The sequence below is a fragment of the Podarcis muralis genome, chromosome 2 (genome assembly GCF_964188315.1).
Source record: "Podarcis muralis chromosome 2, rPodMur119.hap1.1, whole genome shotgun sequence".
In the NCBI taxonomy this organism is placed as follows: Eukaryota; Metazoa; Chordata; class Lepidosauria; order Squamata; family Lacertidae; genus Podarcis; species Podarcis muralis.
The window spans coordinates 78,467,178-78,492,843 of record NC_135656.1 but is presented as its reverse complement, the minus strand read 5'-3'; the positions used below and the strand labels follow the sequence as shown (position 1 = coordinate 78,492,843).

Below are 25,666 nucleotides of genomic sequence, written 5' to 3'. Positions count from 1 at the left end.
GTTAAATATAGCATGACTTTACTTAAATGGTAAAGGAAACTTTAATGGGCATTGACATTTATCAATCAGTCTCACTCCAGTAATTTTTGTTTGTTTGTTTTAAGGTCTTCTACCAGACCAGAAGTTGCTAGCATAGAAGCTATAGAGCAAGACAACCAACAGTGTTCACAGAAGGCTATTGTGCAGGCCCGTTCATCGCAGGTGACACGCCTTACAAGTATTATTTTGGCTGAAGATATTTGTAAGTAGAACAATATTCTTCCCATCTTATTTGGAGACATGTATGTTTTAGATGACTTTGTTGTAAGTTAATTCTACGCTATTCTTTGGTTGGAATGTGGTGTGGTGGTTTTTGAGGTTGAACCTATCTTGTAACTAGATATTTTCCTATATCTCATCAAGTAACTGGCCAAGTCCTTCGCTGCGATGCCATAGTTGACCTTATTCATGATGTTCACATTGTGTCCACCACAAAAGAACTGTATCTAGAGGATTCACCATTGCAACTGAAAATTCAAGCTTTAGATTCTGAAGGTAAGACTATATCTCTTTTAACATAAAATATTCATCCAGACAAAGAGCTCTTCTTGATGTTGTGTTGGCCATGGCCATACATTTTCCTTCCTAAATCTACCGCTGTGTATCAGTAGTCTCAGCTTGAAATTCCTATCTGCATAAATGGGCTTCTAAATTTGCATTTTAATCATATTGGTATTTCTCTTTAAATTCAAAAACCTCCATCAACGGGGGCGGGGGAGGATCACTGTCTCAGTCTAGTTTTGCGGTCAAGTGTCTCCTAAGAAAGCCATACCTGGCAGAAGGTATCACGCAATACCTGGCAGAAGGTATCACGCACCCTAATTCAATGCTATGCTGGATCACGTGCCTCCTCCTCCCTTCATAGGCTGGTGTGGTGTGATGTGAAGGTAGAGCCATCCTGTTTAGTGCACCAAAGAGCTGTCTCCAGGATACCCAATAAAACAGCTCTGTAGCTCACCTGGACCAAGTGAGGTTACTCTCTCTTTGCATCAGCCTATGGTGGGTGGTGATCCTGCTTAGCCCTAGGCTTGGGTTCTCTGAAGGGAGCTGTCTTGTGCACCCAAACTCAGCACTAAGCAGCCTTGCTTCTCCCCTCCCTGTCAAGTAGTGGGGAGAAAGGAAACAAAGCTACATTTTGCAAGTAGAAGCAGCAACTGGAGAAGTCTTGCTTGTTACTGTTGCTTGCAAACTCCAGCCTTGTTTCTCCCATCCCATCAGGTGTCAGGAAAGGGATAAGCAAATCGATGTTTTGCAAGCAAAAGCAGCCTGTCAATCATGTGGCATTCTGAACATATCATGTGATATGTTTGGGCAGCCCTGTGACTTTGGCCCGGGGGCCTGATCCTGCTAAGGATGTGGCTCATGGAACCAAAAGGGTTCCCCAGCCCTGCAGTAAAGCAGTATATTTGCAGAGATGCCATTGGGCTCAACAATACCCCATAATATAAAGTACATAAAGCTGCAAGACCTATGTGTGGGGCCTAAACGTAAAACAAAATACTGTGACAGTAACAAAACATATGAAATAACAGTTACAGTTGTATTAGGACTGCAAAGGTCACGACTTGTGAATTACCTATAACAACAAATCTTACAGGCCATGAAATCATAGCTGACGGTATTTGAGTAGCCTTAGAACTGCAGCTGACATGCAAGTAAGATGTGGTGGGAGGCATTCCTTTCTGTATTCAGAAGCTCTAAAGATGAGAATAAAAAAGAAATGAAGGAAGTATAGCATTTCCATGGCTAGTCAATAATATCAATATTTGCACTGGATAGCAGAGATTCTGTTTCATGAATTGGACTAATAGACATATGCTGGTATCAGTTCAAGTAAACCTAAATTTTGAGGGGAGTTGAACTGTCTCCCGGGCATATTGTTCTTGCAATACATGTGCTGTGGGGGTGCTGTGGCCAATGTCACAGCAAGCATTTCTCATCTCTTAGTGTCTGCTGCAGATTTGCAGCTTCAGCACTGTTCTGTTTCTCCCTGCTAAAGAAAAAAGCACACTATTTGATTTGTTTTTACTTTACATTTCAGCAATACTGAGGGAAGATTTACCTTAGCTCCGCAAAGTTCAACCAAGTGTTATGAAAACAACCAATTATGATTGTACATCTTGTATAAAATACCCTTGGGCACTTAGAATTCTATTTTCTGTGGTAGATAGCCTTTTTAAATAGAAATTTTAGGATGGAATGCCAACCCACAGCACTCTACTCTGTACTAGGAACCCATGATTGAAAGGTATTTGTAGTCTTTGATACACTTAGATGCATTTTGAGGTGGAGGATGGTCATAGAGTGCATATGTGACTGCAACAACAACAACATTTTCTACTGATTTTGCAGTAAAATCACGCTATTGATTATGCGCCAACAGTGAACACAACTGCAAATTCATTTTTAATTAATCAAAATCATTTGAAAATAGAGAGAAGTGAAAGATTAAGTCCCAGATTTGTCAGATTAACCTCTTAGGTTTCTGAATTTGTGTTATCAGTTAATTGTAAAAACAACCTTATTTCAGGCTTAGTTTTTGGTAAGGAAGGAGGGGTTGGTTATTTATTTATTTATTTCTTAAAATTTATACGCCACTTGATTGTAAAAGAAAACTCAGACTGGTTTGCAGAAAGATGAAAAATAGAAAAATAGAGAGAAATAAACAGAAATTCACTGCAGCTGCATCTTCCATAAAGTTTTTATTGTAGGACATTTCCATTCTTTTTAATAGCTTTAATTCTGGTCACATTGTTAGACTGACAACATTTGAGACATAGAATCTTTATTTACTTCCATTTCCAAATGATAGTTTGATAGGCTAAAAAAAAAAATGGCCCTTTTTTCTTTTTTTTTTAAAAAAGTTAATTACAGGTAAGCAAACAATAATTTTTATTAAAGTGATGTCTTTGAATTGATGCTATTGGGAGATGAAGACTGATTTCGTGACTGAGGAGTTAGCCTTGAATAATGATTTTAAATTCCATTTCTTCATTGATATAATAGCTTTTAATGAATGTGTATTTAATAGTAACAATATACCTGAAGCAGCATCTTCACCCCCATCGTTCAGCCCAGACACTGAGGTCCAGCTCCGAGGGCCTTGCTTCTTTGTATACACAACTATGCAAATGTTCTGCTTGCATGAGCAGTATGAAATTGAGCACGCATGTTTTTATTGTATGATATCTTATTTGTTTTAGATATCACATAAGTAGCTAGAAAAATGGGGTCATCTTGAAGTATTTATAGCCTTATCTACCCACTTACCTGTAGCAGGAATAACGCAAATTTTAAAATTTCAGACTGCATTTGCACATTATGCTTCTGTGGATTGCGGAACGCTTTGCACTGTTTAAGTAGCATTAAATTAAAAACAAACCGCTATTTGTGAAATAGTAAAGCTGCAATTCTGTGCCTGTGTAGTCAGAAGTAAAGACCCATTAAATTCAATGGGACTTGCTCTCACTTAAGCATGTATAGGATTGCAGCCTGATTGGAATTTCACATCCTATAGGGTCAGTATGAACTGATGACATTAACGAAGGCAGCCTTAATTCAGGCAGTTTCCATGTTACTTCTAATTTTCAGTAGTTGCCATTTGTATTAAACTTGCATCCAACATGTATGTAATCTCGGCTTCACTGATCATAGAATGTTTTATACAAATTCCTAGTTTCTGTTTGATAAATGAATGATGACTCAATCGCTTTTCCCCTAGTACATGAAACTTTACAATAAGAATAAAATTCTAAGCTTCTGAAATAGACTTAATTCATGCCATCTTGTTTTGTAAATATATGATTCTGGTTCCTTTTCATTTTCTGCTGCTGCTGCTTATTGTAATTTCCAAACATTTGGATTTCCGGGCAGAAAAGTTAATGATTGAGCTTTTTTTTTTTAATTTTTACTAAAGTCGTTGAGCTTAAAAAAAATGACATTTTTGAGCTATTTTTAAGGAAAATTGGTGAAAACGACACTGCCATGCATCTGGAGTTTCCGGGACATGTAGCCGATTTCCACCCAGACACTGCTACCAACTGCAGTATTCTAGACATACGGCAATCCTAGATGTAGTTTTATGGCTGATTACCAAAATGTGGAAAGATTCTACACATTTCTGTTCTCACATTTGATACTTAGTTTCTTGAATTATTTTAAGGAAACACCTTTAGCACTTTGGCGGGACTTGCTTTCGAGTGGACAATTATGAAAGACCCAGAAACTAATGGATTCTCAGATTCCCACAATGCACTGCGGTAAGCATCGTTAAAATTGTTTCATTTGTTACTTTATGCATAAAGGACAACGGGCAGGGAAATAGCAAGCACCAGCTTTGATCTCCTGTTCCTATTGGCATTGCCCCCCCTTGAGTCTTTATTTCTTGTGTTATGAAGACTTTATTTGGGGGGGGGAGTCAAGGCAACTCGTGGTATAACATTTAAAGCAATCAACAAACAAAAAACATACTGAAAACGAAACATTTCTCAAAGAGTTAGGGATAGCAGATAAAATTTCATAGAAAACATCATTGATAGGCCAACTGGCAGCAAAAGACCATCAAAGGTGGCTCAGTTCAGGCTTCTTTAGGCAGTGGGGTCCACAACCAAGAATTCATAGAATTGTAGAGTTGGAAGGGACCATGAGGTCCAACCTCCTGAAAAGGACATTTCCTCCATGTTTTTAATAGAACAATAAAAAGGACTGCAGGAATCTTTTGCCCAGCATGTGGCTTGAACCCATGACCCTGAGATTAAGAGTCTGAGCTATCCCATCTCTCAAGGTCCATGGGATGGAGGGAGTACTCCCTTGGGTGAAAAATTGCTCTCTCACAGTATCCCTGCTCAATTCCTCCAGCAAAGTAATCCAGAGGGGAGAGATGGAATTGCATACAGAAATTATAGATAGATAGCCCAGGCCTAGTGCACCCCACCCACTGTGTTTTTCAGTCCTTGGCATGACACAAAATACAGTGGTACCTCAGATTACATACGCTTCAGGTTACATACGCTTCAGGTTATAGACTCTGCTAACCCAGAAATAGTGCTTCGGGTTAAGAACTTTGCTTCAGGATGAGAACAGAAATTGTGCTCCGGCGGTGCAGCGGCAGCAGAAGGCCCCATTAGCTAAAGTGGTGCTTCAGGTTAAGAACAGTTTCAGGTTAAGTACGGACCTCCGGAACGAATTAAGTACTTAACCCGAGGCACCACTGTACAGGAAATTCATTGCATCTCTGGTTGCTGACGGGCTGTCTTCAACTTACTGTATCACAAGTTGTGCAGGCTTGAATGCTCATGTTCTTATAAGTAGTCTTTTATCTTGATGATTTGCAGTTAAAAACTGAACTTAACTAAAGTACTGAACGTGAGTTAATTAACTTAGATTTATAACAGTTGCATGTTCCAGTTGGTACTCTCAGCACACTCGTATGCCATTAAAAATTACTCATAATTAAAACAGAGTCGGCTCAATAATACATGCTCCATGGATTTAATCCACAGAGTAGCAATAAACTAAGGATAATGGTTTGCCTCAAATTGTGCCCCCTTCCTCTGACAGAAGCCTCTTCAATCCAGCAGAGGATTCTTTCTGCTGAAAGGGGGACAGGTGGGATCTTCACAAATTCCGTTGTTCTTCTGCAGCCCCCCTTCTGCCCCCCACCTGTTTCTAAGGACTCAGTGATACAGCTGCAAATAAAATGATTAAAGTGTGTTTTAAGTGCAATATACACACTAGATGACGATGGTGAGCCTTAATAAAAATTCAATGTATTTTTTAAAACGCTTTTTTTAAAAAAAAAAAACAAAAACATTTTCAGAACGTTTTTTTATATAGATTCCACCAAAGGGTCCCTTATTCCTCTGGAAAATGTCTAGGGCATGAAGGGGGCTGCAGGGAGAAGAGGGGAAGTTGCTTTCAAAAATTCTTAACTTCCCGTAGCATAGAAAAAGACTACATGTTTGGTAACTTTAAAATGGTTTACTCTTCAAAGGCTAGATTCATGTGCATTTCCATACAGCAGCAAGAAAATATAGGCAGTATAACTTAGGTTCCAAAATGGTAAGTGTTTTTAAATTATTTGTAAAGAAACACAAAGATGGCTTGCTTAGGCCATGCAGTCTAAGCTTGGAGCATCCATCTTAGACATCCTTACTGGTCTTGTTCACATGGTAGAAAGAGAGAATTTAGTAACTCTTCTTCCCAAGGTGAGGGGGAGTGACCTATCTAAACCTTGCAGGACAACTTACTCTGTGGTCTTAACCCTTTCATGCATTAGATTTAAGTATGTTGGCTATATGATCCTACATACGCTGTGCAAAATTGTGGAAAGCAGTACACATATGTCGCATTTTTGCTTTCCCTAGTGTTTACAACATTTCATTGCTTTCAGACAGATCTTTTGAGTTTGAGTTTCCACTTTCATTAAAATGCCTCAGTTTTAAATCCTATCCAAGAGCACTGTCTCTTTGGATATTTTTCATTTCCTTCAATGTTGCGGCTCTGCTATTGATACTGACTCTTTGAAAATGGGTCTTCAATGAAGCTGAATCACTTTGTATATCCCAATTTGGTTACAATCCATCATAATAAATGAAACAACAGGCATTCCATTTGTTTAATTTTCTTGGAGCCTCCAAAGTATTTTCTGTTATTTTGGAGATTCTGACCATATTCAAGAAGTACACAGAACACTAAATCAATTTTTCCTCATATAATTTTGCATATTAGAGCCAAGTAGAACATTAAACTGATAATCAGCAGCAAAAGGAGCTGTAAATTTAAACTGCACTTCGAGGCCCTAATTTTGAGGAGCGAGGCGCAACCACAATTAAATACCAAGGGTTGAATTCAGCATGGTGCTAAGGAGATCGTTCTATTTTTTTCTTGTCTAACAGAGCGATCTTCCTTTTCCTTCCCCCTGTGTGCTGTTCCAGGGTTTCTCCTGGTCCTCCAGAGTGGATCTGGAGGAGTCACAGGAGAAGCAGGGGAAGCCCTATTGCACTAATGGGATTCAGCTAATGGAACAGGGTAGTTGAATCCAACCCTAAGGTTAAATATGTCCTGAAGTCTCTTGCATTGAAATCATGATGACGACAACAAACAACAACAACAATTTAAATAATAGTTTTATTCTGCACTTCTACCAAAGTTCATTTTTCAGGATAGTTCATTAACAAGTATAGTATTTAAAACAATAAAATAATATATGATTACCATATTTTTCGCTCTATAAGATGCACCAGACCATAAGACGCACCTAGTTTTTGGAGGAGAAAACGAGAAAAAAAAAATTCTGAATCTCAGAAGCCAGAACAGCAAGAGGGATCGCTGCGCAGCGAAAGCAGCGACTCCTCTTGGTGTTCTGGCTTCTGGGATAGCTGCACAGCCTGCATTCACTCCATAAGATGCACACACATTTCCCCTTACTTTTTAGGAGGGAAAAAGTGAGTCTTATAAAGCAAAAAATACAGTAATTACTAAAATAAATATGCAAATTTAAACAGCAGTAGCTCAATTAAACTTCAGGGGAGAATGAAATGCATAGGCATTCACATCATATGCTATGAAAGCCTTGGGAGCATAAAAATGTTATCAGCTAGTGATGAAAGAATAGTAAGTAAGGGACCTGGAAAATATACACAGAATGGATTACTCTGTGGCTGGGTGCCATAAGAGAAAAGGCTGTGTCTCTGGTAGCCAACTTGTAAGGAGCTAAACGTGGTTGCCATTCTATATGTTAGCTCCTTTACGGGCCACTTGAGAACAAGATTAAGAAAGCATCGTTCAAATATATGTCACAGCGACTTCATTGGAGCAAAAGAAATTATCGTCCTTTGCCAGCATGCAATACAGGAATTTATGGGGGATTAGCAATAAATGCAATGACTCCTTGGGCTAGCTTGGGCTTTTAAAAGAGGGGAAGGAAAGCTACCAGTCAGTATTCCATTATGAAATAAACAAATTAGAATAGGACTGATAGCATCGAATCAGCTGAGTTGAAAAGAGAGAGTTAATATTATTTCTGTTCATCCAGATTGCTTCTTTGCTGTGTACAGAAGTGCCCCTTTTAGTAGGCAACCATCAGTGCCTTGTTCTATCTTTCAATATAAAAATGTTCTATGGTCAGCACAGTGGTTTCCATTTCTTAACTTGGCCACCATATTCTGAAAGAGTTAGGGAGTTTTCAGATATGCATAATAGGCAGTCCCATGAGTAACACATGACAGAATTTTAACCTGGACATTATCAAGGCATTGATGCCCCAGCAAGATCATGCAGCTGCTAAGTAATGTAAGATGGAACAACAGATGTCTCTTGAGCATTCATAGGTCAGGCTGGATCTGTAGACTTTATAACCAAGGAGGACCTACAATCCCATCTAAAGTAAACCTAATAACACTGCCAGTCCTTTGCATTTTTTAGGTGACATTCCCCCTTCTTCATAAAAATTACAGGTATATGAATATCTAAAGTTATTAACTCTTTTTACAGCATCCTGAAGTTCTCAGAATCAACCTATACACCGCCTTCGTATATATTAGAGATGGAAAAAATTGCCAGACAAGGGGACATTGTTTTAGTATCGGGCATGAAAACAGGGAGTTCGAAATTAAAAGCAAGGATACAAGAAAGTGTTTATCAGGTAAGGTCCTTTTCTGCAGTACATTTATTATAGCAGTCTTCCAACAGGATGCTTTTTCTCCTCTTACAGCTATTGCCCAGTGATGGAAATAAGGTGATACTGACAAGCGAAACATATATACTGATCACAAAGCACAATTCAAAAAATGTTCTGCAGGACTAACAAATGTTACTGTGGCATAAGCTGCTGTAGGCAAGATGCATGAAGCAGACAGATGCAGGTATAATGTGGATGAAGGAATATTTTACTGCTTTGTGTAGTGAGACTGAAAGGTGACATACCATTGAATGTTGACAGTCACCTAAATGGGTTTCTGCATTCATTTCATTTTGCATGTCCCAAAACTGCAAAAAAATATACAACCTGTTTTCTGGTACTTGCAAAATTTACCTGGGATTTTTGTCAACATACACATATGAATGTCAACATTCACCAGATAATTGCTAGAAATTAGAACAGACACCTCATTATTCCTCTGCCCCTTCCCCCATTTTTATTGTCATTGTATGGTTGTGAACAATCCAGGTTTATTTTCACTACTTCAGAAATGTCTGTAAATAAACATTCGGGAGCTGCTGCTGATATATAATTTTATTAATCTATATTTTCAAGATAGCCTACAAATAGAACCATAAAACAAATATAAAACATCAGAAACAAAAGCAATTATCATAGCAACAGTAAAAATACAAAAAACAACAACACAGTAGATATAAAATCACTTAAAATCCTGGGCAATTTTTTTTATACTGTCTATAATGTGGTTCTCTAGTTCAGTGTTTTTCAACCTTTTTTGGGCAAAGGCACACTTGTTTCATGAAAAAAAATCACGAGGCACACCACCATTAGAAAATGTTAAAAAATTTAACTCTGTGCCTATATTGACTATATATAAAGTAATTCTCTTGAATAGGAATCAAATAAACACAAAGAAAGTATTTTATAATTACTTTATTATGAAATAGTAAGTAAACAGAAATGTGAAAAATTATAAAATACTTTATTTTTAAATCTTTCGAATTTTTCAATTTTTCCCACGGCACACCAGGCAACATCTCGCGGCACACTAGTGTGCCGAGGAACAGTGGTTGAAAAACACTGCTCTAGTTAACCCAGTCATGTGGTGCCTTATAAATAATAGTAATTTTTATTAAGAAAGCCTACAGATGGCTTCTGAATGGTAAGAGCAGTTCAACAATGCAGCCAATTACACTTAGAAGGAGCTATCCTTTGCTATAGGTCTTCAAGCAGAGGCTGCTGGAGAGGTTGGATTTCTGAAATCCCAGTATCAAACAGGGGCATAGCGTTTGATGGCTTGTAAGATCTCCGCTGACTCTACTCGCCACTTATCATTGCTATAGGCTGCAAGAACTGTGGAAGTAGGGACTGACACACACCAGGACTGTTGAACCTGTTGTTCTCCAGTGTTCTTTGGGGGCTATTGCCAATATTATTTTGCTGGTTTTGCTCAGTAAATGATGTTGTAAGTGGAACATTGAAGAAGCAGTTAACAGGACTCCTAGGCCTCTGGGTTTGTTTTTTGCAAACAAACCTCTGCAAAATGATGCATTGTTTTCTGCATATTACAGTTCTTCAGGGTATTCAGATGCCTGACAGATAAAAATAGGTATCCATTACAAGTATGGATTTTGCAGCACCAACACCACTGTGGCAAAGTCAGCAAGATGCTACTCAGCAATATTCTTTTCATATCAGCAGAAATGTATGTGTTTAGGGTATATGCCATTTTAAAAATAAAGAAAATTAACTAGGACTCAAGTGGAAAAAATGTGAAACACTTGGGTATTTCAAAACAAAAAAAATTCCTTCCAGTAGCACCTTAAAGACCAACTAAGTTAGTTCTTGGTATGAGCTTTCGTGTGCATGCACACTTCTTCAGATACACATCTGAAGAAGTGTGCATGCACACGAAAGCTCATACCAAGAACTAACTTAGTTGGTCTTTAAGGTGCTACTGGAAGGAATTTTTTTTGTTTTGACTATGGCAGACCAACACGGCTACCTATCTGTAACTGGAACTTGGGTATTTGTATCCCAATCTGAAAAGACCTTTTTCTTTTTCTTTTTCTTTTTCTTATTACTATTACTTTCTGATTGGAAAGAGATTTAAAGGAAAAAAGCATAGACTCTGAAGCTCCCCCTCTTTTAGACCCTCACAGTGCTGTCTGGGAATATTTAGACCATTTTTTTGCACAATCAGCCACTTGATATTCAAAGGTTACATTCTAAACCAAGTTGCTTAATGTGTTGCTGAATAATGTTCCACCATAGCCTTATATATTTTTTTAAAGAAGGTAAAGACCTCTGTGCATCTCTTTCAAGGTGCCCACCCTTTTAAAAAAAAGTTTATGTATATGCACACAGTTGCACAAACAATAGTCATTAAGTGGGTGGGAAAATTAAAGTAATGGTTGTGTACAGGAAATACATGACAAGTGAAATACCATGTACTGGCAGTGTGGCCTGGGTATCCCATTGAAGATTCCAGACAGCTGTAGGCTAACCTAGCCTGCCACGCATCAGCCTGGGCTAGTGTCAAGATTTAGTCTCAAAATTATTCACCTGTATTGCATCATTTTATGAGCATAAGCCAATAGGTGTTTAAAAAATCTCATGAAAATGAATATATTCACTCATACTTCCATGTGTTACAGGCTCTACAATCCACATTTACTGCGCATTTTGTTGCAATTGCAAAGCAAAGCAGTTTGGGAGTTGTTCTGTAATAAAATAGATTAAAGAGGAACTAGATATGGCCTTTTATGAGACATTTAAAGTGTTGAGGTTTTCAACCATCAGGGTGGAAAAATTGGTGTGAGATCTGTACACAAGATGATATGGGAGTCCAGTGCTGTCTTCTCAATATTTTAAAGTTATTTTAGTCTAAGACCAGTGAAATCTTCAAAGAGAAGGAAGTGGTGGAATGAAAATCACTTTCTGTTCACATTTTCCCAGTTTGTTTAATGGCCTATTTTAGCAGTTTTTCTTCAGAATGGCTAGTTCAGCGGGACAGTGCTGCAGAATTGCCCTCCTGACACACCAGTGTTGTTGCTGCTTACCTGGACGGTATGGGGGTGGGATAGGGCAGCAATAAGATTGCGGCTGTACAGGCCCACCAGTGGCAGTGCCCGATTGACCTGACCTTGCTCTCACTCTGTTTTGCACACTGGTGTCGAGAGAATAACTCTACAGCAGGCATAGGCAAACTCAGCCCTCCAGACGTTTTGGGACTACAACTCCCATCATCCCTAGCTAACAGGACCAGTGGTCAGGGATGATGGGAGTTGTAGTCTCAAAACATCTGGAGGGCCAAGTTTGCCTATGCCTGCTCTATAGTATCATCCAGGCGTTGTGCACCCATAAGGCAAGGTGAGCCAACCGCCTCAGGCAGCAGGTTTCTCTTGATATAGTCTTGTCCCCTTGTTCCTGATGTAGAACTTCCTTGACTCCTTCTTTACTGGCGGGGAGGAGGGTGCCATTTTGGAGTCTTGGGCCAGCCCTGATCTCAACAGATTCCATCATTTGCAGTTCCTTTTTCTTAGCTGTCCATAAGACCTCCGGTTAGGCTTGGCTTTTAAGTTTGCATTCCAGAATGAGAATTCTAGCTGAAAGAATGCGTCATATTAATTGCTTGCTTGTTAACACTGGATTTACCTCATTCACTGATTGCTTGAGTGCACATACATTTTCAGTGCTTGTAAAATTTAAAAGGCAATCATGCAGATTTGTGTATGGCAATATAACTAACCGTAGTATAACAGAATAAACAAACAGAATGTGATCTGATAAGGGCTTGACTGCTCTGTCAATACGTATTGATAGATGCTTACTACCATGCTAAGGTCCTTGTCTTAACTTTGTGCATAAGTTAGCACAAAGAATATGTTCATTGCATGACGTTCCTATTTTCCAGTAATCCAGAGTATGGCCTTAGAAGAAGTTAACACAACAAAGTCGTATTCATGTGAGAGTAGTCTGCCCTTTAGGTACCCACAACCCCAGCTGCTTAAGTCTTAAAAAATAAAACTCATTACTGTCAGGGAACTGACATCAGAGCGAGAAGCGGAGGCAGGGCTCCCGAGTGATGCCGGAGAGGGGACCAGCAGGGGGGAAGGAATTCAGGGTAACACCAATAGAGAAGAGAGGGAGATGGAGGAATTGGAGACAGGGCTCCAAGACCCTTCACCCGAAACTAGTGGAGAGAGCGCTGGCACGCCCCTGCCTTCCCCTTACTTGCGCAGACGTGTTCCGCGCAGGGAACATAGGAGGAGACTCGGGGTCAAACAGCTTTTATGCTGGAAGAGGTTCAAGAAACGCCCACTGACGGATTCTGCAAGTGATCACGGAGGGCGAGCTCTGACCCTAAGCATGGTTGGGCAAGCAAGCTAACTACATCTAAGGCCATTTACGCACAAGTAACCCCTCACAACCATTACAATTACTTTTGACATGTACCTTGAAAGAAACTAGAAGCCCCTGCAAATCTTTAAATGCTGGCAATGTTAAACTTGCTCCATAGGTCTCAGTTAATTACCTGGCCATCATTGAACTAGTCAATGTTTCTGAATATTCCATGTTAGTTACCTCTGCAGTAGCACTGCCCCAACGAAGATAAATGTAAAAAATATCAGGTTCTCTCAAGAACACCTTCACTGGGGATATCAACCAAAAATATGCTTTTCCCTTCTGTGACCTTGCAAGGAAAGGACTGAAAAGACACACACACATAAAGGCTGTGTACACATTCTGCCTTAAAACTCATTCTTTCCCTCAAAGAATTCTGGGTAATGTTGTTTTTTAAGGGTCCTGGAAATTGTAACTCTGTGAGGAATAAGCTACAACTGCCAGAATTCTTTGAGGGAAAGAATGTGCTTAAAAGGTAGAATGTGTACACAGTCATTATGTGTGTGTCGTCTCAACCTTTTTTTTAAAAAAAAGGAAAATTAACTTTTGAAATTACATAAAATGTAATTTACCTTTTTTTGCAAATCAACTCTTTGTTGTCATTTAAAGTTGGCATGTATCTTTCTCTTTTTCAAGCAATTCTCCAGCATTTTTCTCCACACTTCTTCCTCTGCTTTCCTGGCTGAGCTGACTTGAGCGAGTAGAACATTTTCACTAGAGATGTTAAGGAATCCCTTCTCACTGTGTTCTTTATAACCCACATGTGAGCTCAGAGAAAAATTGAAAACCATACTTCAGTCATCCACATGGCACTGCAGAATACCCACATGGCAATACAAAATACAGTTGCTTAAGTTAACTTGCTGCATTCCGTTTTCTCTGACAAGTTGACATTCATTTCTTCCCCCAAAAGCACCAAGAAAATACTTTCAAGAAAAAGTAATTATAACCGCAGAATTGAATAATGTACATCTATTCTCAAAGGCAAAAACTAGACTTGGTACAAGAGATTTTTTTCAACTGTTCAGGTAGATAACTTTTTTCTATTTTTTAAAAAACTAATGTTTTAAAAGACAGACTACTGTACTGGGAAAAACACCACAACATGCGGCGTCTCTGTTCCTCAGGCAGCGAGAAGTTCCTGGGGCAATGCTTACCCTGACTTGCCTTCCTTTGAAAGGGAGATCAATGGAGATATAAGAGTTTATGTGCAAATATACAAGTTGAGCAAAGGCGGAGACAAACAGCAAAGCACTTGTCTATAGCAACAGATTCCCCCAAAGAGGGAGCTCTAGAAGTTACTTTTCAGAACTCAAAACTGCACAGTCTTCATTAGATTACATTATTCTTGGAGCGGGGGCGGGGAGAGTTACCTGACTCCATCAGAACTCTCAAGGAAGATAAGACAGGTCAGCTATTCAGGCCCATTAGCCAAGCCATTTGCCTGAAAAAGGGTGCAGCTGGCACACCTGGCCTCGGACTCCTGAGGAGGTTAAGCCCTGTTAAAACTCTGCTGTCCAAACCCCCAAATTTAACACCAAGACATACAAATAGAGGAGTGCCCAACTATTGAATTTTTTTTTTAAAAACCAAGAGAACTTATTCTTCAGCAGACTCCAGTAGAAATTTATACATTTTGCTATCTATAGAGATTTTGCTTTCTATAGAGTAATGGCGAAATTATGTGCTTATGTGAGAAGATACTGTAAGCTTTAAAAAAACGGTTTTGGAGCAAGTTATTCTTACAAACAGGTCACATTCTGTATTTTGCACAGTAGTGTATCGTACGGTCTTCTGCTTCCTGTTATGCAATAAAAAGGACTTGTGGAAATTGGATTTTCTCAATTCTTACCAAGAGGCTCAGTTAAGTTGGAACTTTGTGCTTGCTCCAAGGTGTGGGAGATGATATAGATGATAGATAGATAGATGATAGATAGATAGATAGATAGATAGATAGATAGATAGATAGATAGATAGATAGATAGATAGATGATAGATAGATGATGATAGATAGATAGATGATAGATAGATAGATAGATAGATAGATAGATAGATAGATAGATAGATAGATAGATGATAGATAGATGATAGATAGATGATAGATAGATAGATAGATGATAGATAGATGATAGATAGATATAGATAGATACCCTCTGCTCACCAAGAAGGTGGTGTCCACACAGTGGAAGCAGCATGGTTATTTATTATTGCTCAATTCCACAGCAAGCAAGGTAATATGTACATTTTGCAAGGCCAACTGGACTCAGTTGTAGCCAGCTCCTAGGACCCCTGAAATCTTGCACCTTACAAGCATTGGCAGAGCTATTAATTTGGGGATCTTTACTGGAGACAGTTGCGTGCTTGATCACAACGGGTTGTACCTAAGTCCTACTCAAGCAGACCCAATAAAACTCCTGAACCGGAATTGGCCTAGGGCTTGCCGATCAGAAGGTCAGCAGTTCGAATCCCGACAATGGGGTGAGCTTCCGTTGCTCAGTCCCTAGCAGTTCGAACCTAGCAGTTCGAAAGCACGTCAAAGTGCAAGTTGATAAATAGGTACCGCTCAGGCGGGAAGGTAAACGGCGTTTCTGTGCGCTGCTCTGGTTTGCCAGAAGCGGCTTAGTCATGCTGGCCACATGACCCGGAAGATGTACGCCGACTCCCTCGGCCAGTAAAGCGAGATGAGCGCTGCAACCCCAGAGTCGTCCACGACTGGACCTAACGGTCAGTGTCCCTTTACCTTTACCTTTATTAACTTCATAGGTCAACTATGTAGCATTAGAAGGGTCTCTGCATACAGTCCACAAGCTCATAACACTACTTTAATTTGCTCATATCCCTTCTGAAAGGGCAATGGGACCAGCTGTTATTTCAAAACAAAATGAGTGTTTTTCTTGCTTTACATTTTCCAAGTTTGTTTTTCAGTGAATGAAATTAAAACTTTACCATGAACCCGTTTCTTTGGAAATCCCATTTGTGTGAGAATTTTAAAACCTATATTCTCTCCCCCCCCCCCCGCCTTTTCTTTTTTAAACTACAGAATGTACCTGCTGCTGAAGTCAGGTTGTTTATTTTGGAAAACATCATTCTGAATCCAGCTTATGATATCTACCTACTTGTAGGAATGTCAGTGCAATATAAAGTTCAGAAAATAAGACAGGGGAAGATTACAGGTTTGTCTTTTTGTTTTTTCAAATGTTGATATTTTGTATTCAGCCATTCTCTGAGAAAGACTGGAATGCAGATCTACCTGACAGAAATGATTACCACCTTTTATGTGTATCTATAGACCTGTACATATCCTCATTTAAGTCAAGAAGGGTGAAACGGAGACTGTGAGTTGCAGTTCACTGAGCCAAATTTTGACGTGTCATTTTAATATGCCATCTGGCAGACATTTCCTCCAAACTCTTGTGACAGGAAGGAAGGTTTCAGTTAGGCTACATCATATCAACCTGAGTGTATTCCTACAAATACTATCCTCTGTGTGTCTATACAAAAAACTCTCAGTAGTAGTATATGGATTTATGCTTTTATCTGTTGTGTAAACCAGTTTTGGTGAGTAAAAGTTATTTCCTTCACTTAATTTGAGTTGCTGCTTCAATCCATTTTTCTTTTTATTTATCATAACAAATTTATTGATGACTCAATATTTTACACTGACAGGACTCCAAGGGTGACACCTTTATGCTCTCATTACTTCTTGTGTCTTCTTCCTATATGTACAGAATTAATAATGCCTTCCGATCAGTATGAACTGCAGCTTCAGAACAAAACACTCAGCCCTGGGGGAGATCCAGCCTGGGCTGTTGCCAAGTTGGATCAGGCAACATCCAGAGTTACTGCATTGCAGCGGGGACAGACGAACGTTGTACTTTGCCACAAAAATATCCTTTTTGAATAGTGTCCTACTTGTTAGCCTTGAAGCTTGATGAAATTATAGATTTTGGCTCATGCAGCAGCTGGAGAACTAGCCACTATGACCTAGTTTGCATGTCGCACTGGGTCAAACCTTGGATTAGCACGAATGCTGGAACATACAGGCTCCCAGATAGAAGCTCATAGCTGTGTCATGATGAACTAATTTAAGTTTTGGCTTAGCATGTGGTCTGAACCAAGGTTTGTGGCTAAGCAGTTTCCAGACTAACCACAAACTATAACCAAGGTTAGTTCAGTGTGGAGCCTTCCATAGTTCTAGTTACAGGTATCTGTAGAATAAGAAGTGTGCATGCACACAAAAGCTCATACCAATAACAAACTTCGTTGGTCTCTAAGGTGCTAGTGGAAGGATTTGTTTTGTTTTGTTTTGTCAAGGTTAGTTCAAACATTGGCTTAGCTCAGTACTTACAGCAGCATTGGGAATACATAGGGGGGTATCTTGTGCTTCTGTACAGTTGTGGCAGCTGCAGCTGCAATGGCCTAGAACCCTTTAAAAACATGGTAACTGAAACGGAAGCTGTGTGAGCTAGACTTTGGGGGGGGGGTTCATGCACTGGTTACTGATTACTGCAATGCATTCTGTGTGGGATGTTCTTTGCACTTGATTTGGGTGCTGCAGTTGCAGAATTCTGTAGCACCATTGCTGTCAGAAGACCCTGATTTGTTACTGGGCCTAGTTCAAGATGTTACCGTTATTATATAAAGCCTTTAACAGCTTGGGACCAGTTTACTTGTGAGATTTCCTTTCTCTGTATATGCCTTCCTGACTGCTTCAATCTGCAAAACTGGCACTGTTACAGGTGGCATGTAATACTCGTTCTGCACTTGTAAGAAATTGATATTTTAATGTGGCAGCATTTCACTTTGGAATTCCTTGCCTGTTGACATCAGGCAGGTGCCTTCACTATACTCTTTTCGGCACCTGCTAAAACCATTTTTGTTTAGGCAAGCCTATCCAGAAATGCAGAACGTTGACATATGCTTATCATTGATTATTATTTTTGAAGGTTTTAAAAAGTAGCATTTTTAGTGATGATTGTATTTGTTTTATTACAATCAAGTGATATATAAACCTTGCAAAATAAATAAATCTTTTTTTACAGTGGTTAGGCAAAATGCAACATAGTGTATGGAACCATACAATCTTAAGTTGTTGCAAGTTGAGTATCACAATTCCCTCTCTGTTTGGTGTTTGTCTGCCTTAATTGCCGTACGATGAAATGTAGTTCTACCTCCAGGAAATGCAGTTCATCTTGTGCCAAACATAAATATAATTATAAAAGGTATTAGTTTGATTCAGGTGGAACAGGAAACCATGATTCTCACTACAAGGGGAAGGCATGTAAAATGTCAGGCTTTTGCACTCACCCCTCCCACTACGGCAGCTGTGAGAAGCATCTACTTACACTTTTGTCCATACTAGTCTGCTGCATCCAGACTCCAGGAACTGTTTATTAAAACTCTTGTTAGGAACATTATGCGAGTATCAAGTCACCAGCTGCATTAACATATAATGCTAAACCATAGTTTAGTTTATAGGCATCCCCAACCTTTGGCCCTCCAGATGTTTTGGCCTACAACTCCCATCATGCCTAGCTAACAGGACCAGAGGTCAGGGATGATGGGAATTGTAGTCCAAAACATCTGGAGGGCCGAAGGTTGGGGATACCTGGTTTAATACTATGTGCATGTGCTATAGTGAGCTCATTTAAAGCACACAGAATGATTGAATTGCAGAGTTGGAAGCAACTCCAAGCATCATCTAGTCCAACCTCCTGCAATGCAAGAATCTTCTTGCCCAACATGGGGCTCGAACCCATGACCATGACATTAAGAGTTTCGTGTTCTACCAACTGAGCTCCTTCTTCCTTCTCCTTGTCCTATTCAGCCAGGAGGATTTCATTGAAGATTAGTTTCATTTTTAAGAAGGGCAGCATATCATGTTCTATGCAGTGTTTTTTTTCTAAAAAAAATGTTAGGGGTACTCTCATTTTGACTCAAGAAAATCGCCATTTTATAGTACAAATCGGGGGAAATAAATACAGTAAATGGACAAAAGGCCACCATTGTGGGTAGCAACGGAACTGACAATTCACTGTGCTAGAGAAGAAAATAAAAAAAATTAAATTTCTTCTCCGTCAGATTCACAAAATGTTTAGGGGTATGTGAACCTATGCGCCCCCCCCATAAAAAGCACTGGTTCTATGAACTAGGAAACTGGTAAATTGCAAAGCAAACTAACTTCAGACTATGGGTTATGAAGCTGACTTGTTTATCTAATAAGAGTTTGTCCCAGGAATCTGAGATTACAACAAGGCATGGGTAGGCCTGATTGCCTTCTGGATCCGGCCCATGGACAGTCTGGGAATTGCTGTGTGGATCTGATTCTGATCATTCAGGCTGCACCATTCCCCCCCCCCCCAAATACACCGCAGCAGCACCTCCTTCCTCCCTCCTTCTGGCTTCTCCCCGCCCTGCCTAGAGGAGGAATGGGGATGGGCTTTGTTGGTGCCAGCCCCACTCCAGAGCCCTTTTGCATGCCGCTCATCGTCCCTCGTTCATTCCCCCCCCCAAATATAGCCTGCCCCCCACAAGGTCTGAGGGACAGTGGACCAACCCCCTGCTAAAAAGAATTGCCAACCCCTGCAACAAGGCAACGAAGTGAAACTAAACTTCAACTAAGTATTTTGCATGGCTGCCTGGGAGGAAGAGGGATTCCTGAGCCTGAGGCTTTGTTCAGGCTCACTGCAGCTCATGCATGCAGCATTAGATCACAGTGTAGTGTCATATGCAAACATAGCCCACTGTGTGTTCTTTATGATGGCATTATTCTCCTCATTAGTTTCAGTTAAAGAAGAAATTGCTTGTAACTTACTGTGCTGCTAAACTGTATCAGAATCTCTTGACCTTGACCAGTTTCCAAGCATTTCTATGAAAGGTGCTTCCAAATTACCAAATGGCACCATTTACGTTGTAGACCCTGGATACTTAGGTTAGTACTAGATGTTCAATCAAATGAATCTGTCAGTTTTGTCTTGTTAACTTTGGGGGAAAATAAATAAAAAATTATTATTAATTTATTTTTTTTATTATTACTATTATAGCTATAATAACTTAATGTGTCCATTTATATTACAGTATGTTGGTGTGTTTTTAATATAATTCATGTCTGTGGGTGACTGATGGGTGGCCTTTAAATTTGCATGGCCATAATTACAGCCTACTAGTTCAAACTTTCAAATATCTCATTTTCATTAGATTTGCAAATGTGCGAATGGTTAAACATTGTGCTTATCATATGCAAAGCCATGAGCTTACGTGCCTCTTATTAATCTGTGGTTCCAAGCCCTTTCTCCACTTTTCTTCAAATGTCCTTTCCCTGTTTCCAAGCATTTCTCTGGGCCACGTAAAGTACTCTTGCCTATTATCGTTGCTTGAAGCTCTTATGTTTCTAGCTATAACACACACACACACACACACACACACACACACACACACACACACACACTGTAGAGAGATAGATAGATAGATTACAGTTACAGGGAACCAGGCAGAGGGCTTTCTTGGTAGTGGCACCACCCTGTGGAATGCTCTCCCACCAGATGTCAAAGAGAACAACAACTACCAGACTTTTAGACGACATCTGAAGGCAGCCCTGTTTAGGGAAGCTTTTAATGTTTAATAGGTTATTGTATTTTAGTGTTCTGTTAGAAGCCACCCAGAGTGGCTGGGGAAACCCAGCCAGATGGGCAGGGTATAAATAAATAAATTATTGTTATTGTTATTATTATTATTGATAGATAGTTGCAGATCAGGGAGCCCTTTGGGACTGACAAGTAAAGTAATAAATATTTACTTAATTATTTTTCTACAGTCGCAGAATGTGATAGTTGCTTAATTTTTATTGTGTCAAACTCTAGTGCCCTGGCTGAATATTAGAAGCCTCTTATCAACAAAATAAGAGTATTTTATTTTATTTTATTGAAAATATGATTCTGATAACCCTTTATCAAATATGTGTTTCTGTAAAGTATGATTTTCATTGCTTTTCTACTTTATAGGATTTTCAATTCATCCTGCTGATAGGTGGGTCTTGGAAACAGGGAGGCTCTATGAAATCACTGTTGATGTGTATGATAAATCAAGTAATAAGGTGCACTTATCGGATGTAAGTGAAATATGGGCATACATTTTCTCTTAAATGTGTTTGAATACCTGAATAAGAATACACACACAGAGAGTGGGCTCATAGAGGTTAATGGCGAGGGCTAACTTAGGTCTCTTAATTTCATTGAGTCTACTTGTGAGTAGAATTCAGCTGAGTAGAACAAAATTGGAAATACCTTATATTGGTTTGGATCTGGAAATTTCTTGCATAAGCAGAAAAACTCTTCAACTTTCACAAGATAATGCTGCTAAATTGCTCTGATTTCCCTGTCCTGCGGCTGCTGCTGCTGCCGCCACTTCCCATGCCCCAGCCCACAGCATTGCCAGAGATCCCCGGGATTGTGCAGAGAGGGCACAGTGAACTATAGTCAGGTGTTAAGAAAGCCTTGCTTTGTGAATGAAGTTCAGCTCAATCTTTCCTAGATCTATTATAGTACTTCTATGTCATATATTCATTTGTGTTTTACTCAGAGTACATCCTCTTATGTCCAAGTAATTACACTCATCCTTTTTAAATTTCAGAATCTCAGAATTGATGTTTCCTGGCCAAAAGCATACTTCAAGGTTCTTCAGTCCTCTCCAAATGGTTCATATCATCATGTGAAAGCGATAAAGGAGGGACACACCATTATAAGTGCTTCTTTAACATCTGTTGTAGATCAGGTATGTCTGTTGAAAGAGGAACATTTTGTCTTGCATTTGTTTAAAGCTGAAGCCTTGAACCTGAATGGTATCTTAAGAGCAAATATGATACCTTGAAGTTCAACAAAGTCAAGGGGGAGTGGGAATTAACTTGTTTTAATTGAAATGGACCCCTTACAACTATAAGCACATCTATTTGAAAATAAGTTCCATTGATTTCAGTAGAATTTCATTTCAAGTAATTGTCTTCACAATTGCAAACTGACTACATATCCCTAAATACATCAATCTGAGGCAACTCAGTTGGACATTTTTGATCACGGGGGCTTTTTTCTAAGTAATGTATTCAAGTAGTAAAGCTTTTTCTGAACTGTACTCATGCTATTCTGAACTCATGCTATAGATATGAGTTGCTCAGCCATGATGAAAAAGCCCACTGTATACAAAGGGAAATAATGTGTTTGGGAGCAGACTAGGTTGCCTCTATTTGTTAACCTGACTCTTTTGTATATGCTTGAAGTTAGGGGCTTTCCCTCTCCCACAGGGAGCATTCAAACATCCTAGGCAGGACAGTCTGGTAAAACCTTTACCAAAAAATTAAGTGGATTGTTTAAATTGAGCTTCAATAATTTGCAAAATACGAGGATAAGCTGCAAAGCTAACTTCCTATAGACTGGCCCCAATTTGCAAGTTTTGAAGCCTTTCCTGGTGTCTTTTTGATTACTGAAGACAAATGGGATAGGAAGGAACAGTCCTTCCTACTGTTGTTATATATATAAAACAATTTAAAATACTCATTTTACATCCTTAATATATTAATGTCTTCGCTTCTTCTCTTTCCATGGTTCATTTTACATATCATAAATCCCTGCATATTTTACAAAAACTATACCATTCAGTATTTCATTATTGCATCCATCAAAACTTGTTTACACTGTTGGATTTATTTTAATGCTGCCAGCATTTTCAGCTGTATACAATTATTTCCCATATATTCAATAAACGTTTTCCAGTCTTTTATAAACATATGTTCTTCTTGTTCTCTTATTCGATATGTTAAGTCTGCAGGTTGTGCATAGTCTGTCAACTTAAGTTGCCATTCTTCTTTAGTTGGGACATTGTTTGTTTTCCATTTTGGTGCTAACAAACACGGGCTGCAGTGGTAGCATACATAGATAACCTTTTCTGACACCTGGAAATTTCAGTCTGAATTATCCCCAACAGAAAGGACTCTGGTTAGGCGGGGGGGGGGGAGTACTTTTAATCATTTTTTTTCAATAGTGTTGACAATTATTTCTTAACAATCTGGTCCCTGTTGGTCCTGAAGCTGCTGTAGAGGCAAGAGGCTTTTGCAGTTGCTCATGGAATGAGGGAGGCCTGGCAAGTTTCTTCAGTGTTCAGTTATATGCTTCGCTGGCACCAAGGAGAGGGCAGGGCTGTGAGGTTTTCTTCATACCTAGCCAACATGGGTATCAAAAGGAAATGTTATAATAATATACGGTAATTAAATCTGCAACATTCCTATAGACCACTGGTGACTGAGTCCCTGCTATCAGTCTGGATGTGCAAAGTACCCCAAGGATATAACACCATGCCAAAGTTTTGAGTGCCCCCATAACCAACACCATTGATTCCAGAATATCTTGTTAGCAAGCTCCCACAGGAAATAAAGCAATGCTTCTGTGACTAATGAGAAGTTGCTGCTCAAGGCTGAAGATCTTGGCAGCCCTGGATAGTTGCAAGCTGATTTACTTGGGATAATTGTCTAGGGAATTGTTTCTTGACTTAGAATGTAATTGCCGGTATGGAGTTCAGAAAAACCCATTAATGGGAACAGATAAACAGCTTCTATTTTGAAATACACTTCTTTCTGGTTTAAAGTTTAGTGGATGTGGTCTTATCCAAGTGTGGAAAGTGATGCATAGTTTAATAAGGAGACTGACTGACTTTATAATGCTGTTGTAAGGATTACAACTAGGTCACATATGTGAATTTAAAAGTGTTATTGAAGTGTTTATACTAATGTAGTAGTAGTAGTAGTAGTAATAGTAGTGGAAAATACTAAGTGGGGTTTTTTAACAATTAACTTTATTGTGAGCAACGTGTCTTTGGTTAACAATAGTAATTGTTATATACTGTAGATTAGCCATTGCTTTTTGGGGTAACTATAGAGCATATCCAACTGAGTTACTTAGAGTAGACCCAATGAAATCAATGGATGCAAGATTCATTAATTTCACTGAATCCACTCTGAATATAACTAATGTTTTGATATTGGAAACAACCTTATGATCCTAACATTACTTGCTTGGAGTTGAAAGGAAGCCCCCAGAATGTAGTAAGGCCTTTGGACCAAAACCCATATCTTCAGGTTATCAATATCATACATTTCTAATACATATATGTTGACAAAAATGTGCTCTGCAACACAAATTAGAAGGCCACTCTCTGTATCAGCTTCTTAGCCCATGTATGTATTTTTATTACTACTATTAAAAGACACTACAGTACACCTTTCAGTAATATTCTCAGGGCAACTATAGATTAAAACAGTAAAGCAGCTTAGCAAAATAGTAATCAGCACACAGCCTTTAAAAGGGGGAAATAAAGAGGTCTTTGCCTGGTGCTGAAAGTACATTAAATTGAGTGCCAGCTGAGATGGCCACCTATGTAACTTCAGGGACAGGGAGACATGGAGAAGTGTCTCCAGTGTATGTGACGATGCAGAAGTTCACGAACATGTCAGAGATAAAATAAGCATCCCTAAGTTCCCCCCGGCATTTCATCTTTTTAAGATTCAGACAGACTTTGTCAAATAAACAAAGTTTAATTAGTGCATAATTTATTTTAATAGGATGGAGGTGTTCACACACTACCTGTTCCTGTACAGAATCAGCAAGAAGTAGACATTTATGTTCCCATTGCTCTTTCACCGAGCATTTTGACGTTTCCATGGCAGCCGAAAGCTGGAGCCTATCAGTACACAATAAAGGTAAGTGCTGAAAGCCATCTAAATGCAGAAAACAGTCCGCCTCGCTATTGGGTACTTGATGACTCTATTGTACGTTATTAACTTTTGAGGCTGCAACCCTCTTTCTATTAGAAAATGGAATTTCGTTACTCTTCTGCTGCAATTTGACACCTGCTGCTTCCAGAACTGCATTTTGTTTTATGGCACACTCTTATGATTAAGGAGCCTTCCTTTTAAAGTAGGTATGATTGCAGAACATAACCTGTGGTGGTAGAAAATAACAAATGGAAAACAAATAAAAATTCTTATGGTTTATGGCAGGTAGGTTCCATAAGTTAGGGGCTTTGTTGACTGCCGAGAAGATAGCCAGAGCAGCACTCGCACTGACATACTTCACTTCCTCTGTTTCATCCACCATTGCAATAACATTGCTGTTGGGAGGCAAAGGCCACGGCTTTATTTATAGTAGATCTTCCAACCATGACTCTTCTGCTGCACTTTTCATGCTTTCTCAGTTTCCAGCGAATAAGGTTAACCAGAAGCATCTTTTCTTTGAACTTTCCTGTGAAAAACAAATTCTGTTACGCAAGCTTTTTTTTTGGTTTTGTTTACAGGTAACTCAGTTAAGGGTGTCAGAGCTCTTCAGATCTCTTACAAAGATTTTCGTCCTCTTTGTATGAGAAATGGTTTAACTTGAAAAGAGGCATCTATGTGAAGCATATTTTAGGAATAAATGCCAAGCTGTGTGAGTTTCTGACATGTAAAAATACAGAAGTCTTAGTTAAGCAATCTGATTTGTGAGAAAGAAATTTAAGTTATGGGGCTGAATCTAGATTTTT

General features: G+C 39.2%; 1 protein-coding gene and 1 long non-coding RNA gene across 2 annotated transcripts in view; one reads left to right on the top strand and one right to left on the bottom strand.

Annotated features, from left to right (window-relative positions):
• NUP210 (nucleoporin 210) overlaps nucleotides 1–25,666 on the top strand; it is an 86,429-nt gene that overhangs the window by 7,823 nt on the left and 52,940 nt on the right. The window contains exons 2-11 of the mRNA XM_028718974.2: nucleotides 105–241; nucleotides 403–534; nucleotides 4,202–4,298; nucleotides 8,533–8,683; nucleotides 16,149–16,281; nucleotides 16,837–16,995; nucleotides 19,971–20,039; nucleotides 21,109–21,215; nucleotides 21,737–21,877; nucleotides 24,711–24,848. Coding sequence (XP_028574807.2) covers nucleotides 105–241; nucleotides 403–534; nucleotides 4,202–4,298; nucleotides 8,533–8,683; nucleotides 16,149–16,281; nucleotides 16,837–16,995; nucleotides 19,971–20,039; nucleotides 21,109–21,215; nucleotides 21,737–21,877; nucleotides 24,711–24,848 — 1,264 coding nt within the window. The remainder of the gene's footprint in view (nucleotides 1–104; nucleotides 242–402; nucleotides 535–4,201; nucleotides 4,299–8,532; nucleotides 8,684–16,148; nucleotides 16,282–16,836; nucleotides 16,996–19,970; nucleotides 20,040–21,108; nucleotides 21,216–21,736; nucleotides 21,878–24,710; nucleotides 24,849–25,666) is intronic.
• Nucleotides 23,100–24,869, bottom strand: LOC144327002 (uncharacterized). The gene is made up of 2 exons (XR_013391967.1): nucleotides 24,733–24,869; nucleotides 23,100–23,312 (listed from the first exon to the last, which is right to left on the bottom strand). It is a non-coding gene; the product is annotated as an uncharacterized LOC144327002 (long non-coding RNA).